The sequence below is a fragment of the Macaca mulatta genome, chromosome 13, assembly GCF_049350105.2.
Source record: "Macaca mulatta isolate MMU2019108-1 chromosome 13, T2T-MMU8v2.0, whole genome shotgun sequence".
Taxonomy (NCBI): Eukaryota; Metazoa; Chordata; class Mammalia; order Primates; family Cercopithecidae; genus Macaca; species Macaca mulatta.
In genome coordinates this window covers 117,935,537-117,949,584 of record NC_133418.1, presented here as the reverse complement: position 1 = coordinate 117,949,584, position 14,048 = coordinate 117,935,537, and the positions used below count along the sequence as shown (strand labels likewise).

Here is a 14,048-nt window from a genome sequence, read left to right as displayed (position 1 = left end):
CAGGCCTCAGGTTGTACTTTCTCTCTAGCAGTGAACTACAGGGACATAGTTGGAATGTGTTTGCATAGGAAGGTCCATTTGAGTCTTAGAGTCTGAGGCTTTATACAGGGCTGGTCATTTACGCACATGCTTCTATGTAACCAGCTATTGGAACTGAAACTCAGGACCCCAACAATGCAACCAAGGAAGTCGTGGATCTGGCTAAACAATCCTGAGAAGTCTTGACAAGTTGATTTAACATGCTCCATTGCCCCAGGTTTATACACTTCACCAATGATACGTAGAATATTGTAGTCGCCATATATGCAGGGGTTGGCCCAGATTCCACCATGGTTCCGGGTTCTGGAAAGATATAGGGACTGAGCAAACAGATCTGCTCCATTAAATCTTTCTTCCCGAGAGCTTTGGCAAGGAAAAGCTGAGAACAGGAGGATAGTTATCATGGACATACAGCAAAACTTGGAAGGGGGGCAGAAGATAGCAATTGACTTACAGATCCTCAGATGACTTGTCTTGACTTTTGCATAACTGATAAGTCTCTGCATTTTTGGTTTTGAACTTAATTTCTGGTCTGTTTGGAGATCAGGTGCTCAGTGACTTGCCTTTTCACAATGTGATATGCCATTAGGAATTTATTTGAGATCAATGTTTAGAATGTTTCGAGTTGTTTTAAATCATGGACAGTTGCCTTATTCTGGCTCCGGTTTATGCTAGATGTTTTGAGGGCATATGTTACATATGGATAAAATAAAATTAGCCCAAAATAGGAGTCAAAATGACTCCTTTTGTAATATTAGAGGATAGCTGCTTAAAGAGTTTTTGGAATTTCCAGCTTCTATAATTTGAAAGTAATTTTAAGAAAAGCAGTCAACTCTTAAAAAGTCACAAAACTAGGAAAACTCTGACTTAATCAACTGCAAGGAGTGACTCAGCCATCGAGAATGCCTGTACTTAAGAGATAAGTGGATGGCATGAAGGAGCAGAGGAAACTGGAGGGGTAATAAGAGAGGTGGAGCAGAAACTAGTGTGACGGAAACCAAAGCGAAGGTAATTGTGAACACTTCCTGTACTCCCGAAATGACATGCTATCACAGCTCTTCACATACCATGTTGCAAGGAGGGTCTGTTTACACTTTATTCCCACACCAGGCTTCCCTTTCTCTTGGTTTTCTTGGCATCTAACACAGTTGTCATTGACATCACATAGAGTGTTTCTAAATATTTAGATGATGAATCAACTATTAAGGAGATGTCCGGAAGAAGCTGATGAACTTAGCAAAAATACTAGGGATCTTCAGTAGAGCAATTTTATCTGTGTGATGGAAAGAAAAAGAAGTAAATTTGTAACTGTTCATAAATAAGTCTATAGGCATCCAAATATATCTACCTGCCTCAGAAATTACATACTTTGTATGCAGGAATAAATGAAAAACCTGATATATTTAAATATGTCAGTAAGTGCTCACACATATACATGTGCAGAGTTTTCAAATAACTAAGTATTTGCATCCTTATTTTACATATATATTTAGTTTTTCAAGTTTATTTGACATAAGAAGAAAGTATAATTCATATCTCAGTGAGTTTCGTGGGTATAAGGAAAAGTGTCTTTTTAAAAATTAAAACAACATATATTTTATCACAAGAGATATAATAGCCTGAGGGGCTTGGTGCTTGGATAGAAAAGTTTAAAAATGATCATTTTCCCTCAGGTGAATATTTGGACATTCTCGCTGTCTCCTGTGACAGCTTTGATGAGGAAGTCAATGTCCTTATTGGCCGTGGCCAAGGAAAGAAGAACCATGTGGAAAACCTTCAAAAGCTGAGGACGTGGTGTAGGGATTATAGAGTCGCTTTCAAGATAAATTCTGTCATTAATCGTTTCAACGTGGAAGAGGACATGACGGAACAGATCAAAGCACTAAACCCCGTCCGCTGGAAAGTAAGTACACAAGGTCGCTTTTGCTGATTTCCTTCAAGAAAACATTCAGGAATGACTATTTTCAATGAAACTGAAAATAATACCGACACAAGAGAACTCTGAACCTCGCAAGCCAGTCCAGAAGTCAGATTCTTGGTCTTTCAGCTCTGTTAGACTTAAAACTGTACTTTTCTTTGCCTTACTTCCCGTTTCTGAAGACTTGAAATGATTTCCTTTGGAAATATTGTGAGGATAAACATAAAAAAATATGCTCAGTGCTTGGAAATGTTTGGAATAATATGTTCATAGAAAGCCTACATTTCTTTTTAAAACTCTTGGCTTATGAATGGACAGATACAGGTTCCTCATAAATTCTGATGCAGTGAATTTCTAGAAGACATTAGGGGTAAAGTCATCCCCAAGTTGTAGCAAAATGGGACCTTTACTCCCAGATTCATGCTTTAGGGCTGGCACCACTACCAGCTACTTAAAGCCTGAAGTCCACACACATGCAAGCCAACTCCGTATATGCAGCTCCCACCGTGTGCAGACATGCATGACTAAAATCCCAGGTTTCTACCTTTGACTGCTTGTCAGAGTCAACTCAGGAGGCTGTTTAAAAGCAGTTTCTTGGGCCTCATACCTGCTGTCCTGAAACAAGGCCTGTGGTGAAGGCAAGCATAGCAGGGAGGGCTTACACAAACATATATTTCTAACAAGCAGTCCTGGGGACTCTTGTATAGCCATCCAGCGCTTGTGTCTGGAGCCCAGCATAGATGCAATGAAAGGTAAGATGCAGAGCGCAGTGCTAGCACAAACACACAAAAAGAGATGTGGGAAAAGTCACATAATAGAAAGCTATGTGTGCTATCATACCGTGAAATGGCAAAAGAGGCTGAGCTTAAGCAGAAGGCTTCGTATAGGAGGAGGCATTTGGCTATGCTCTGAAAAATGGAAAGAATTTTCATAGGTAGCAAAGACCTGAAGAAGAAAGCCACATCCAGACTAGAGGGCTTGCCTGCACAAGGAACAGGTTTTCCTTCAAAGCTGCCTTGGCTATTTCTTTTAATCCCATGTCAGCATTCCAGATAGAGTTAGGGAGGAGGGAAAGGGATAGTCTATCATTTTCCTGAAGCTGTCCTGTAATATGTGGATATGGGTTAGGGGAAGCTGGAGATGCTACTTTGAAAAAATTTTAATAGGTATGTTGAACTTGAACTTTTGGTTACATGTATAAGGACATGAAATATCAGCCTCATTTCCAGGTGTAGAAGGAACTGGAGAAAAGCTAAAGAGAGAGGTCTGATAGGAAAAGCAGGACCACGATCCACCAGGAAGGCAGAGGCTCCAGCGGGAGGGCTAAGCTACCTTAGAGACGTTGACTTTCCTGCCTGCCCATCTCCTGTCCCCACCTCTCTCCTCTGCCCCATGTTTCCTGTTACTGTCTTCCTCATTGCTGTCTTTTGGCGTCCTTTTTTCAGATGTGTAAGTATTTTTTCCCCAAGCTTGGTGTTCTCCTATCTCATGGCCTTTCTCTCAGATATTTTGACTCCTACACCGGCTTCCATTCATCTGATTCACTCTAGATTTGCCATCAGGATCCTGACTCTTTTGGTGGAAGGCTAGCTTCTGCCTGTTTGGAAAACCAGATTGTTGATATATGCAGGCTTCCAGTTGATGTAAATTGATGCTCCTGGATCAGGTGCCTGTTCTTAGTCCAATCGTACATTGCACTCAGAACCTGGTTTCCTGAGGCTGCCTCCTCCACCATGAGGCTGTGGGCTGGAAGGTGTCACCAGCCGTGTCCCCGGGACAACAGCACTGAGCATACGATTACTCATTGGGAGGCTTTGTTGTGACCTGTAGGCTTGCTCCAGCAGCATGGCAGGAGGGAGCTCCTTCTACTCTTCCATGCCCAATCCCACGCCCTCAATATTGTTCCCCTTTCAGCTCCTACAGCTTGGTTTTCTCCTACAGAGGCCCTTCCATTCTAGCTGGCTGATTCTGGAGTCAAAGTCCCTGGGAAAAAATGCCTGTGATGTATGTCTTCTTTGATAGTCAAGTCTGCTCATGATTCAAACCTACATGGAAGGGCACTCCCTCCCTGCCAGGCCTCTCCATACCCTGAGCCTGAATGGGGCATGGGGATGGGTGATGATCCCTCCCAAGATGCTCACAGTCTTTTAAGGAAGAAACCATGAAAGCAAAAAGCAAAGGGGACAGTGGAGGCAAATATCAAAAGACCGAGGAGCAAAAAAGAAAGGGAAAATAAAGAGTGAGCAAAAAAGGCAACATTGAAGTGTTGACAATTCCTTCTCATCTGACTACAGTGGCATCTGAATGGTTCAGATGATGATATTAGTGAAATTCTGTGTAGAATAATCCTTTCCATGGAAACCCTTTAGATCTGGGCTTGTCCTGGCTCTGTCTTGGGTTAGCTGTCACCCTTTGTCACCTTGGGCAAGTCTCTTCACTTCTTGCCTTTTGTAGGACTGAATTTTATTTTCAAACGATGGTAGTATGTATAGAATAATACACTTTACACAATCATACATACACATTTGTTCACTTAAAAGACTGTCAAAAGAGAATATTAATGATTTTGAAAAACTGTTCTTAGGTTTTAAGTGAAAAAACAGACATACACTAGAGGCTTTTATAAAAAATCAGCAGAGAAAACAATGTTTTTAAAATGTGTTTTTCTTGGTTATGGGATTACACGTGATTTATTTTTTATGCTCTTTTATAGTTTATATTTTTTCAATAAATACCCATTATTTTGTTGTCAGAAAATATTATAAGACTCAATCAAACATAATCTAGACAAGTTTTTGAAAGTTTATATTTTAAGGATGTTTGTGCTTCTAACAGCATATTCCTAAATTTCAGGGCTAGCTTTCATTTCCACAAAGTAATATTTCTCTAGAATGTTCCTCAGCTCATAGAGTCTTCTTTACTCAGAAGAAATAAAGCTTGTAAAAGGGGAGTGAGGTTTGGGGGAAAACATAATGGAAGCTCTCTGCAAAGCAAATGCTACCATTGCCTTTCAGGTGTTCCAGTGCCTCTTAATTGAGGGTGAGAATTGTGGAGAAGATGCTCTAAGGGAAGCAGAAAGATTTGTTATTGGTGATGAAGAATTTGAAAGATTCTTGGAGCGCCACAAAGAAGTGTCCTGTTTGGTGCCTGAATCTAACCAGAAGGTTGTATAAAGCAAAAGTTGTTTTATCATCATACATTCAGACTGACTCCCAAAAGGGAAGTCTCTCAGCCAAGGGTCCCACACATCGTTATTTTAAAGGGTTCGTGGTGAGAAATGGCAGGAGTGCCATGTCAGGGCAGATCGGGCTGAGGGCTGCCATTCGCTCTGCCACCTCCCAGCTGCAGGGTCTTTAGAGAGCTTCAGCTTCTCTATCCATGATGGATACAGTGGTACTTTGCAGACGATACAATTGTACATAGATTCATGTAGATATTCTTTACATATGATTCATATATGTATAAGGTCCCTATGTGTCATACATGTATGACATAGCCCCTAGACATAGAAAGAACTAACGAATACCACTCTATTGATATCAACATTATCACTTTATTTAGCTGAATAATCTCTATGTATAATTTTGTTATGTTGCATAGAATATAGAAGAAATGTTTCCTGTTTAGTTTTCTAATGGAATGACAATTGGATCTATCCTATTAGCACAAATTTCATACACAGATAAAACAAGGTTGGCCAAAGCATGTCTACACTGTGGAACTCTCAGGTATTACTAGAAGCAGGGGATCTAAAGATGTGTTCTCAGAAGCTACAGAAAAAAAATCCATTAATAAGGAACCTCGTTATTAATGAAAGATACAAACTTTAAAAAAAATTGATAGTATAATTGAATCCATAAAATTAAAAATATATGTCACACATGTCATAAAATTAAAAGTGAAATATGTTAACATGTTATACTGAATAGTATAAAGTATTATATATAAAAAGTTATTTAAATCAGTAATCTATTAACACCAAAAAAGCAAAACATGCAATGGACATAAATAGTTTACAGAAGAAAAACAAATGGTGAATAAATATTTTAAGGGCATTTGATATTGTCTATATTCAAAGAAATACAAAATAAAATATGAAGCATAAAGTTACAGTAAGAGGCAAGTTCATGTTGTTAGCAACAGTATAAATTATTGCAACTTTCCTAGAAAACGAATTGCTAACTTTATAACCTTTAAAATAGCCACATATTTGAATTTAGAAATTCTACCTTAAAACATGAAATATTCACAGATGTAGAGAAGTATTTATGTGAAGATATGTTACTGCAGTATTAAGAATAATACTGGCCGGGCGCGGTGGCTCACGCCTGTAATCCCAGCACGTTGAGAGGCCGAGGCGGGTAGATCACGAGGTCAGGATATCGAGACCATCCTTGCTAACATGGTGAAACCCCGCCTCTACTAAAAATACAAAAATTTAGCCAGGCGTGGTGGCGGGTGCCTGTAGTCCCAGCTACTCGGGAGGCTGAGGCCGGAGAATGGTGTGAACCCAGGAGTTGGAGCTTGCAGTGAGCAGAGACCATGCCACTGCAGTCCAACCTGGGCAACAGAGCGAGACTCAGTCTCACAAAAAAATAAAAAATAAAAGAAGAATACCAAAAAAATTCAAGATAGCCTGTCATTCAGCATAAAGAGGATGAGTAAATCTGTAGGTTCACAGAGTGAAATGTTACACTGACTAACAAGCATATTCCAAAAATTTTTAAGTGACAAAGAGAAATTCTGATAATATAATAGTAGGTACAGATAAAAAACAGTATGCAAAATTAATTTGAGGTTTAAGCCTAATGTGTAAAAAAAAGTGCATGTCTACATATTCCTATGGTTATCTTGGAGTAGTGGAATTATGAGTCGTTTTATTCACCTTTTTAACTTTTTGAACTTTAAAATTTTGTAACTTAAGTATTAGCTTTATTATTTTAAAAACAGCTTCTCCATCTGCCATCCAAAAATACACATACAGGAAAATCTACCCCATATGCTTAAGTAATGCTAGGAACTCAAAGAGCAGACATTCATTCCTTATGTTTTAGACTTCTGAGGCTCTAGGTAAATGGTTCAAGTTTAAAAGGTAATGTTGAAGTGAACACGAATAAGAAAATCCCGGAATGGCGGACAGGATTACCATCAAAAAGAAGAGATAGCGGGTAGAGGAGGTTTTCCTCTATGCACTATTTTATTTGATATTTTAAAACTCCATCTTAATTAAATAGTTAATATGACATTATAGAAAATCTGGTTAGTACCTCCTTTGTAAGAGGGACTGTTATCCCTTTGACTCATCGCCATTTTCACTAATGCTTCATGAGCCAGGTTTTATCATCTCCGTTGTATACACCAAGAGGCCGAGTGGCAGGTGCTCATTTACCAGACTTGTATCAGGGTCAAAATCTGAATTTTGATGACCCCAAAGCCCACGAACCTTTTAGCCAGTTTGTTTCAAACTTCATCAAATCACCTGGGATCTTGTGAAAGGGCAGACCCTTACTCAGTGGGTCTGAGGTGGGCCCACCACTCTGCACCTGGAACTAGTTCCCAGATGATGCTAATGCTACTGGTACCCCACTAGACATTCAATAGCAGGTCTGCTCCTACCCCTGCAGAGGAGTTGGCAAATGCTGGCCCCAGGGACGGGTCTGGCCTGCCACCTGTTGTAGTACAGGATGCAAGTTAAGAGTTGATAAGGGAAAACATTAAAACAAGAATCGTATTTATGACCTGTGAACATTATGTAAAAGCTGTTTTTCTGGGCCCATAAATTAAGTTTCAGAGGAGCTCAGCCAAGCTATTTTTCTTATGTATCATCTGTGGTGGCTTTTGGGCTGCAAAGCACAGTTGATTAGTTGTGACAGACTGTGTGGCCTGCTAAGCAGAAAATATTTGCCATCTGGCCCTTTACAGAAAACAATTTTGCAGACCCCTATCTACAAGGATAGGGATAGAAGGAATATACCTTCCCATCAGCAGTACAGGTACAGCTTCTCTATATGTATAGAGGGCATAACTATTGACAAGTCATGTTAGGGTAATATTAGAATCCTCAGGTAAATCCACCTTTTAGCTCCCAAAAGTAGCATTCAAGAGAGTTCTGCTCTATAAATTGAAAAGGGGGAAATCAGATACATGGTGGACAGAGTCATTGGAAATACCATGTAAAGAAGAAAAGGGCTCTCCAAACGTGTGAAGGGATGGGGAAATTGCCTTGGAGTTCACTGTCAGGGAAGCCTTCAGGAAGAAGGTTCTGATGCTTGACCTTTTCAGCAAAGAGCAGAGAATCCAGGCCTGCTGTGATCTGTTGGAAACCGAATGCACACAAACAGAGCCTTGTCTTGCGAGGGCCATGCCAAAGGCAACTCAAGAAATGAGAAATGCTGGATCCAAAATAATAACAACGCAAACACTCCAGGTGGACAGTTGAGCTCACATACTGAGAAATGCACCTGAAACTAAATTTGTATTAACTTCTCCTTTGCAGATGAAAGACTCCTACCTTATTCTGGATGAATATGTGAGTATTTCCAATGAGTTATAAAATTATCACTTAATTAATTAATTAGCAGCAGTGGCAGAGTTGAGTTCCATAAGCATAATTATCTAGTACCTATTTGTCCTTCTTAATTAGCACTTCACAGTTTGACGGTCAGTGATTACGATTATGCTAGAGCCCTCACTTCTCAGGGTCAAACGTGAAGCTAAACACTGGAACAGCACATGCTTGAACCCAGGTCCCAGCATTGATTTGCACTGAGCACCACGTGATATTGTCTGCCATATAGCTATGCTTCCGTGGATGTCACATGGAACCTGTTATCACACACAACAAAGTCGTCTGTTATGTAGTCCTGGGCTGGAGGCTCTCCTGAGATACAGCATCCAGCCTACTTTGGAGGAAGGCCATATCACTCTTCTCATTATCTTGGAGAAACCAGACACAGCCAGTTTGTCTTCTGATTGATAAACTTTGGCTTTGGTGAGGAGAGGCTTATGGTTCTGCTCCAAACACCACTGATATTATTCCTACCCCCGCTGCCTTCCAAAGGAAGAGGGAAACCCGTGCTTCTCAAAATTGAAAAACAAATCACTTCCCCCTTTCCTCTGTCTTTTTTTTTTCTAGATCTATAACCTTTGCCACTCTTTCTAGCAAAGGACAAATAAGTCCATTTGAAGACGTATTTTAAAGAAATGAGCTCCAGCCACCTTGAGTTCCATATTTAAATTGGATTTGTCTTTTGGAGAAATGCTTACTGTCACTTTTGATGTTTTCTTTTCTTTTCTTTTCTTTTCTTTTTTTTTTTTTTTCTGAGATAGGGTTTCGTGTCATCCAGGCTAGAGGGCAGTGGTACAATCTTGGCTCACTGCAGCCTCAGCCTCCTGGGCTCAGGTGATCCTCCTGCCTCAGCCTCCCAAGTAGCTGGTACTGCAGGTGTGCATTACCACACATAACTGGATTTTTATGTATTTTTTGTAGAGATTGGATTTTGCCATGTTGCCCATGCTGATCTTGAACTCTTGGGCCTCCCTAAATGCTGGGATTCCAGGTGTGGGCCCCCATGCCCAGCTGGTATTTTGTTATTTTCAAGTTAACCAATCAGTGTTTATAGCCATTTCATTTCTTAACAATATAAGCTTTCTTAATAGAGCGTAAGGGAAAAGGTGATAAGGAAAATACTCAGTTTCTGGGTCCAAGGTAGAGAGGAAAATTCAAACAATTTATTTTTGGAGTGGAAATTATTATGATTGACTAGGGATTTTGACCAGCATCCCTCAGCAAACTAGCTGGTCTCCACATATTTGGAAAACACATAGTTGAACCAAAATTTGCTTTTACCAATTGAATAACATTTTGCTTCAACAAGTATTACTTGTGCTCCTATGAAACACTCAGTGTAGGTCGTAAGGAGTGTGAAGAAATCATTTCTGCCTACAGAGTAGTCTAGGACAGAATAAAACAAATGAAAATGGATGGAATAAGATTAAAACAAAGAGCCTTAGCAGGTCATAGAAGACTCTTGTTGATCTGGCACCTGCCTGCTTCAGCAGCGCCTTTCTTTACATCCTCTCTCCCTTTCTCAAAACAAGCCTTTATTAATATTTACGTGTGTACATGCATGCACTTTATACATGCACATCGTTTCTATTCCAGAAATACCGTCTACCTCCAATTTCCCGAGTACATCATGCTATATCACACTTCTGTGCTTTTATGATACCATTCCCTCCAATTTAAAATCTCAACACATAATTCAGATGTCAGCATTTGGGGGAAGCCTCTCCTGATTACCCCTTCCCCCAGTGGAGCTACATCTGCCCACGCGGAGTGCATATCATTCTGTTTATCGTGCACTTAGGTGTCTACAATGCTTAGCCCAGCCTCTTCCACCAGATCATGAGCTGGTTGAGTAGAGAGATGCGGTCCAAGGGGTTCAATATCAGCCACAGATTTCAAAAAATATCTGTCGACATGACTGGAATATCAAAAGCTATTTGGGATTAATACTGTAGATTGAGTTCTACAGGATTCATCACATGGAAATATACCAGTTTCTGTTATGAATTTTCTAGATGCGCTTTCTGAACTGTAGAAAGGGACGGAAGGACCCTTCCAAGTCCATCCTGGATGTTGGTGTAGAAGAAGCTATAAAATTCAGTGGATTTGATGAAAAGATGTTTCTGAAGCGAGGAGGAAAATACACATGGAGTAAGGCTGATCTGAAGCTGGATTGGTAGAGCGGAAAGTGGAACGAGACTTCAACACACCAGTGGGAAACCCTCTGGAGTGACTGCCATTGTCTGCAGTGCTATCCCATTGGTATTTCCCAGTGGTTGAAAACCTGACTTTCTGCTGCACATGACATCTGATTACCTGTGGTCACTGAACACATAAATAACCTGGAGAGCAAATCCTGAGACAATGGAAAACCACGAACTTTACTTCACTGACTTATAACCTTGTTGTTATTGAAACAGCACTTCTGTTTTTGAGTTTGATTTAGCTAAAAAGAGGGAATACACACAGGAATAATGGCCCCAAAAAAGCTTAGACAAGGTCCCTATACACAGGACCTGACCTTTAGCTCAGTGGTGCATTTGTAAGAAATAAGCTCTAGTGATATCTGTGGGGGCAATATTTAATTTGGATCTGACATTTTAAACAATGTTTACTGTGATTTCTGTATTTCCATTTTGAAGCCATTTCTTGTTCCAGGTTTGTTCGTTTGACAGAGTCAATATATTTTGCTAAATATCCAGGTACCAGTTTTCACATCTGAGACATTATGAAATATCTGCTTCAATTATTTCTGCTGGTTATAATGCTTTTTTTTTTTTTTTTGGCCTTTATGCCATTGCAGTCTTGTACTTTTTACTGTAAAGTATAGAAATAGTCAACAGATGTTTCCAAGAACATATGCTATGATAATCCTACCAATTTTCAAGAAGTCCCTAGAAGGAGATAACACATATTTACATGTGTACATGCATGCAGTTTATACGTGCACATTGTTTCAATTCCAGAAACAACGTCTACCTCCGGTTTCCCCAGTACATCATGCTATATCACAGTTCTGTGCTTTTATGATTCCATTCCCTCCAATTTAAAAAAGGGTGCAGCCCTGCGCATGGTGGCTGTTCCGTGAATGCTGGCTACCTATATATGTGTGGTACCTGTTGTATTCCTTTCTCTTCGAAGATCCTGAGCAAAACCAAGATACGCAAAACCATCATCCATTTGATGATGGCGTTGACATGGGCGCAGTGCTTGTACTGCTTTGTTCACCTATCATTTGGCCACATGAGGCTGTCAAGCAAAAGAATAGGAGTGTAGTTGAATAGCTGGTTGTCCCTACGTTTCTGAGAGGTGACGGCACACAGGATTGGCATAAGATATCCTAAAATTACGCTGGAACCTTGGATGAAGAAGAATGTGAGCAAGAGCAGAGAGAGTGCCTAGATTTCATGTCAGTGAATCCATGTCACCATATCATATTTTTGAATGAACTCTGAGTCAATTGAAATAAGCTACCATCTAGGTCAGTTTAAGAAGAGTCAGCTCAGAGAAAGCAAGCGTGAGGGAAAATGTCACGTAAACTAGATCAGGGAACAAAATCCTCTCCTTGTGGAAATATCCCATGCAGTTTGTTGCCATAACTTAGTATCTTATTGCCTAAAAAATAATTTCTTATCATTGTTTCAAAAAAGCAAAATCATGGAAAATTTTTGTTGTCCAGGCAAATAAAAGGTCATTTTAATTCAGCTGCAATTTCAGTGTTCCTCACTAGGTGGCATTTAAATGTTGCCTGATGTCATTAAACACCATCCAGAAATTCTGCTTCATAATCTGTTTTCAAGACTTGGTGATTTTGAAAGTTTTGGTTTTTATAACTTTGTTTCTCAGAAAAAAAAATATATTCCTACTTAAATTTTAAGTCACTATAATTCAATTTAAATATGTGCGTGTCTCATCCAGGATAGGATAGGTTGTCTTCTATTTTCCTTTTTACCTATTTACTTTTTTTGTTAGAAAAGAGAAAAATGAATTATAAAGTTGTTCCCCATGGGTTTTGATTGTATCTAAGCTATGATGACCTTCATATAATCAGCATAAACATAAAATAAATTTTGTACTTAACATGAGTGCACTTTGCTTATCCTCACGGCACGGTGGCTCACGCCTGTAATCCCAGCACTTTGGGAGGCCGAGGTGGGTGGATCACGAGGTCAGGAGTTCGAGACCAGCCTGGCCAACATGGTGAAACCCCGTTTCCACTAAAAATACAAAAATTAGCCAGGCATGGTGGCATACACCTGTGATTCCAGCTACTCAGAAGGCCCAGGCAGGAGGATTGCTTGAACCTGGAAGGGAGAGGTTGCAGAGCCGAGATAGTGCCACTGCACTCCAGCCTGGGTGACAGAGCAAGACTCCATCTCAAAAAAAAAAAAAAACAAAAAACAAGAGTTTAACTAAGAAGGGTCACATGTGTGAAAGCCCCAAGGACACTGTTTGATATACAGCAGGTATTCAATCAGTGTTATTTGAAACCAAATCTGGATTTGAAGTTTGAATCTTCTGAGTTGGAGTGAATTTTTTTCTAGCTGAGGGAAACTGTATTTTTCTTTCCCCAAAGAGGAATGTAATGTAAAATGAAATAAAACTGTAAGCTATGTTTAATACATTTTCAGCTATTTTGTCCACTATTATTCACGTGCCACGCCCACCTCCCCCCCCGCCCCCCGCCCCGCAACCCGCCACCACTGCCTAATGTAGTGGTAGGATTTGCAAGGCCTTAATGTTTAAAATATTCAGATGTTAATTTCTCTTAAAGGGGAGAAATAAGGACTTCTAACATTACAGTAAATTCAAATTCAGTCTATATAGTGTTATGCTTTAAATTTTCAGTTTTAAATGTGAGTGTTAGTTTTGTAAAACACATTCAATTGAGAAATCAAGGAACAATTTCTTGGAGGTATCTTACATGTTAAGGGAAGATATTTTACATTGCATTTAATTATTTCTTTTTTTAATCCAAAATTTTATTTGACCGTGTTTGTCTACAAGTGACAGTATCATTTTTTACATTAACTAGAACTGGAGCCTGGAGATAGAAAATAAGTCTAGTTACATAAAAATTTTAAATGTATGCACATTTGAATTTATCAATTATGAATATATACACTCTACACAATGAATTGTGGAGAATAAAGTAGCAAACCATTGTATATGACAAAGTAATTTCTAGCACGTGTGTGTGTGTGTGTGTATGTGTGTGTATTACAGTTTAAGTTCTGGGATACATGTGCAGAACGTGCAGGTTTGTTACATAGGTATACACGTGCCATGGTGGTTTGCTGCACCCATCAACCTGTCATCTACATTAGGTATTTCTCCTAATGCTATCCCTCCCATAACCCCCCAGCCCTGACAGGCCCTGGTGTGTGATGTTCCCCTCCCTGTATCCATGTGTTCTCATTGTTCAACTCCCACTTATGAGTGAAAGCATGCATTGTTTGGTTTTCTGTTCTTGTGTTAGTTTGCTGACAATGATGGTTTCCAGCTTCATCCATGTCCCTGCAA

General features: G+C 39.7%; 1 protein-coding gene across 2 annotated transcripts in view; it reads left to right on the top strand.

Moving 5' to 3' along the window:
- Positions 1 to 13,155, top strand: part of RSAD2 (radical S-adenosyl methionine domain containing 2) — a 34,806-nt gene extending 21,651 nt beyond the window's left edge. The window contains exons 3-6 of one of the 2 annotated variants that reach the window (XM_077958546.1): positions 1,713 to 1,942; positions 4,972 to 5,121; positions 8,454 to 8,486; positions 10,541 to 13,155. In XM_077958546.1, the coding sequence (XP_077814672.1) occupies positions 1,713 to 1,942; positions 4,972 to 5,121; positions 8,454 to 8,486; positions 10,541 to 10,705 (578 nt within the window). In that variant the 3' untranslated portion in view covers positions 10,706 to 13,155. 2 annotated transcript variants of the gene reach the window in all.
- The last annotated feature ends 893 nt before the right edge of the window (positions 13,156 to 14,048 follow it).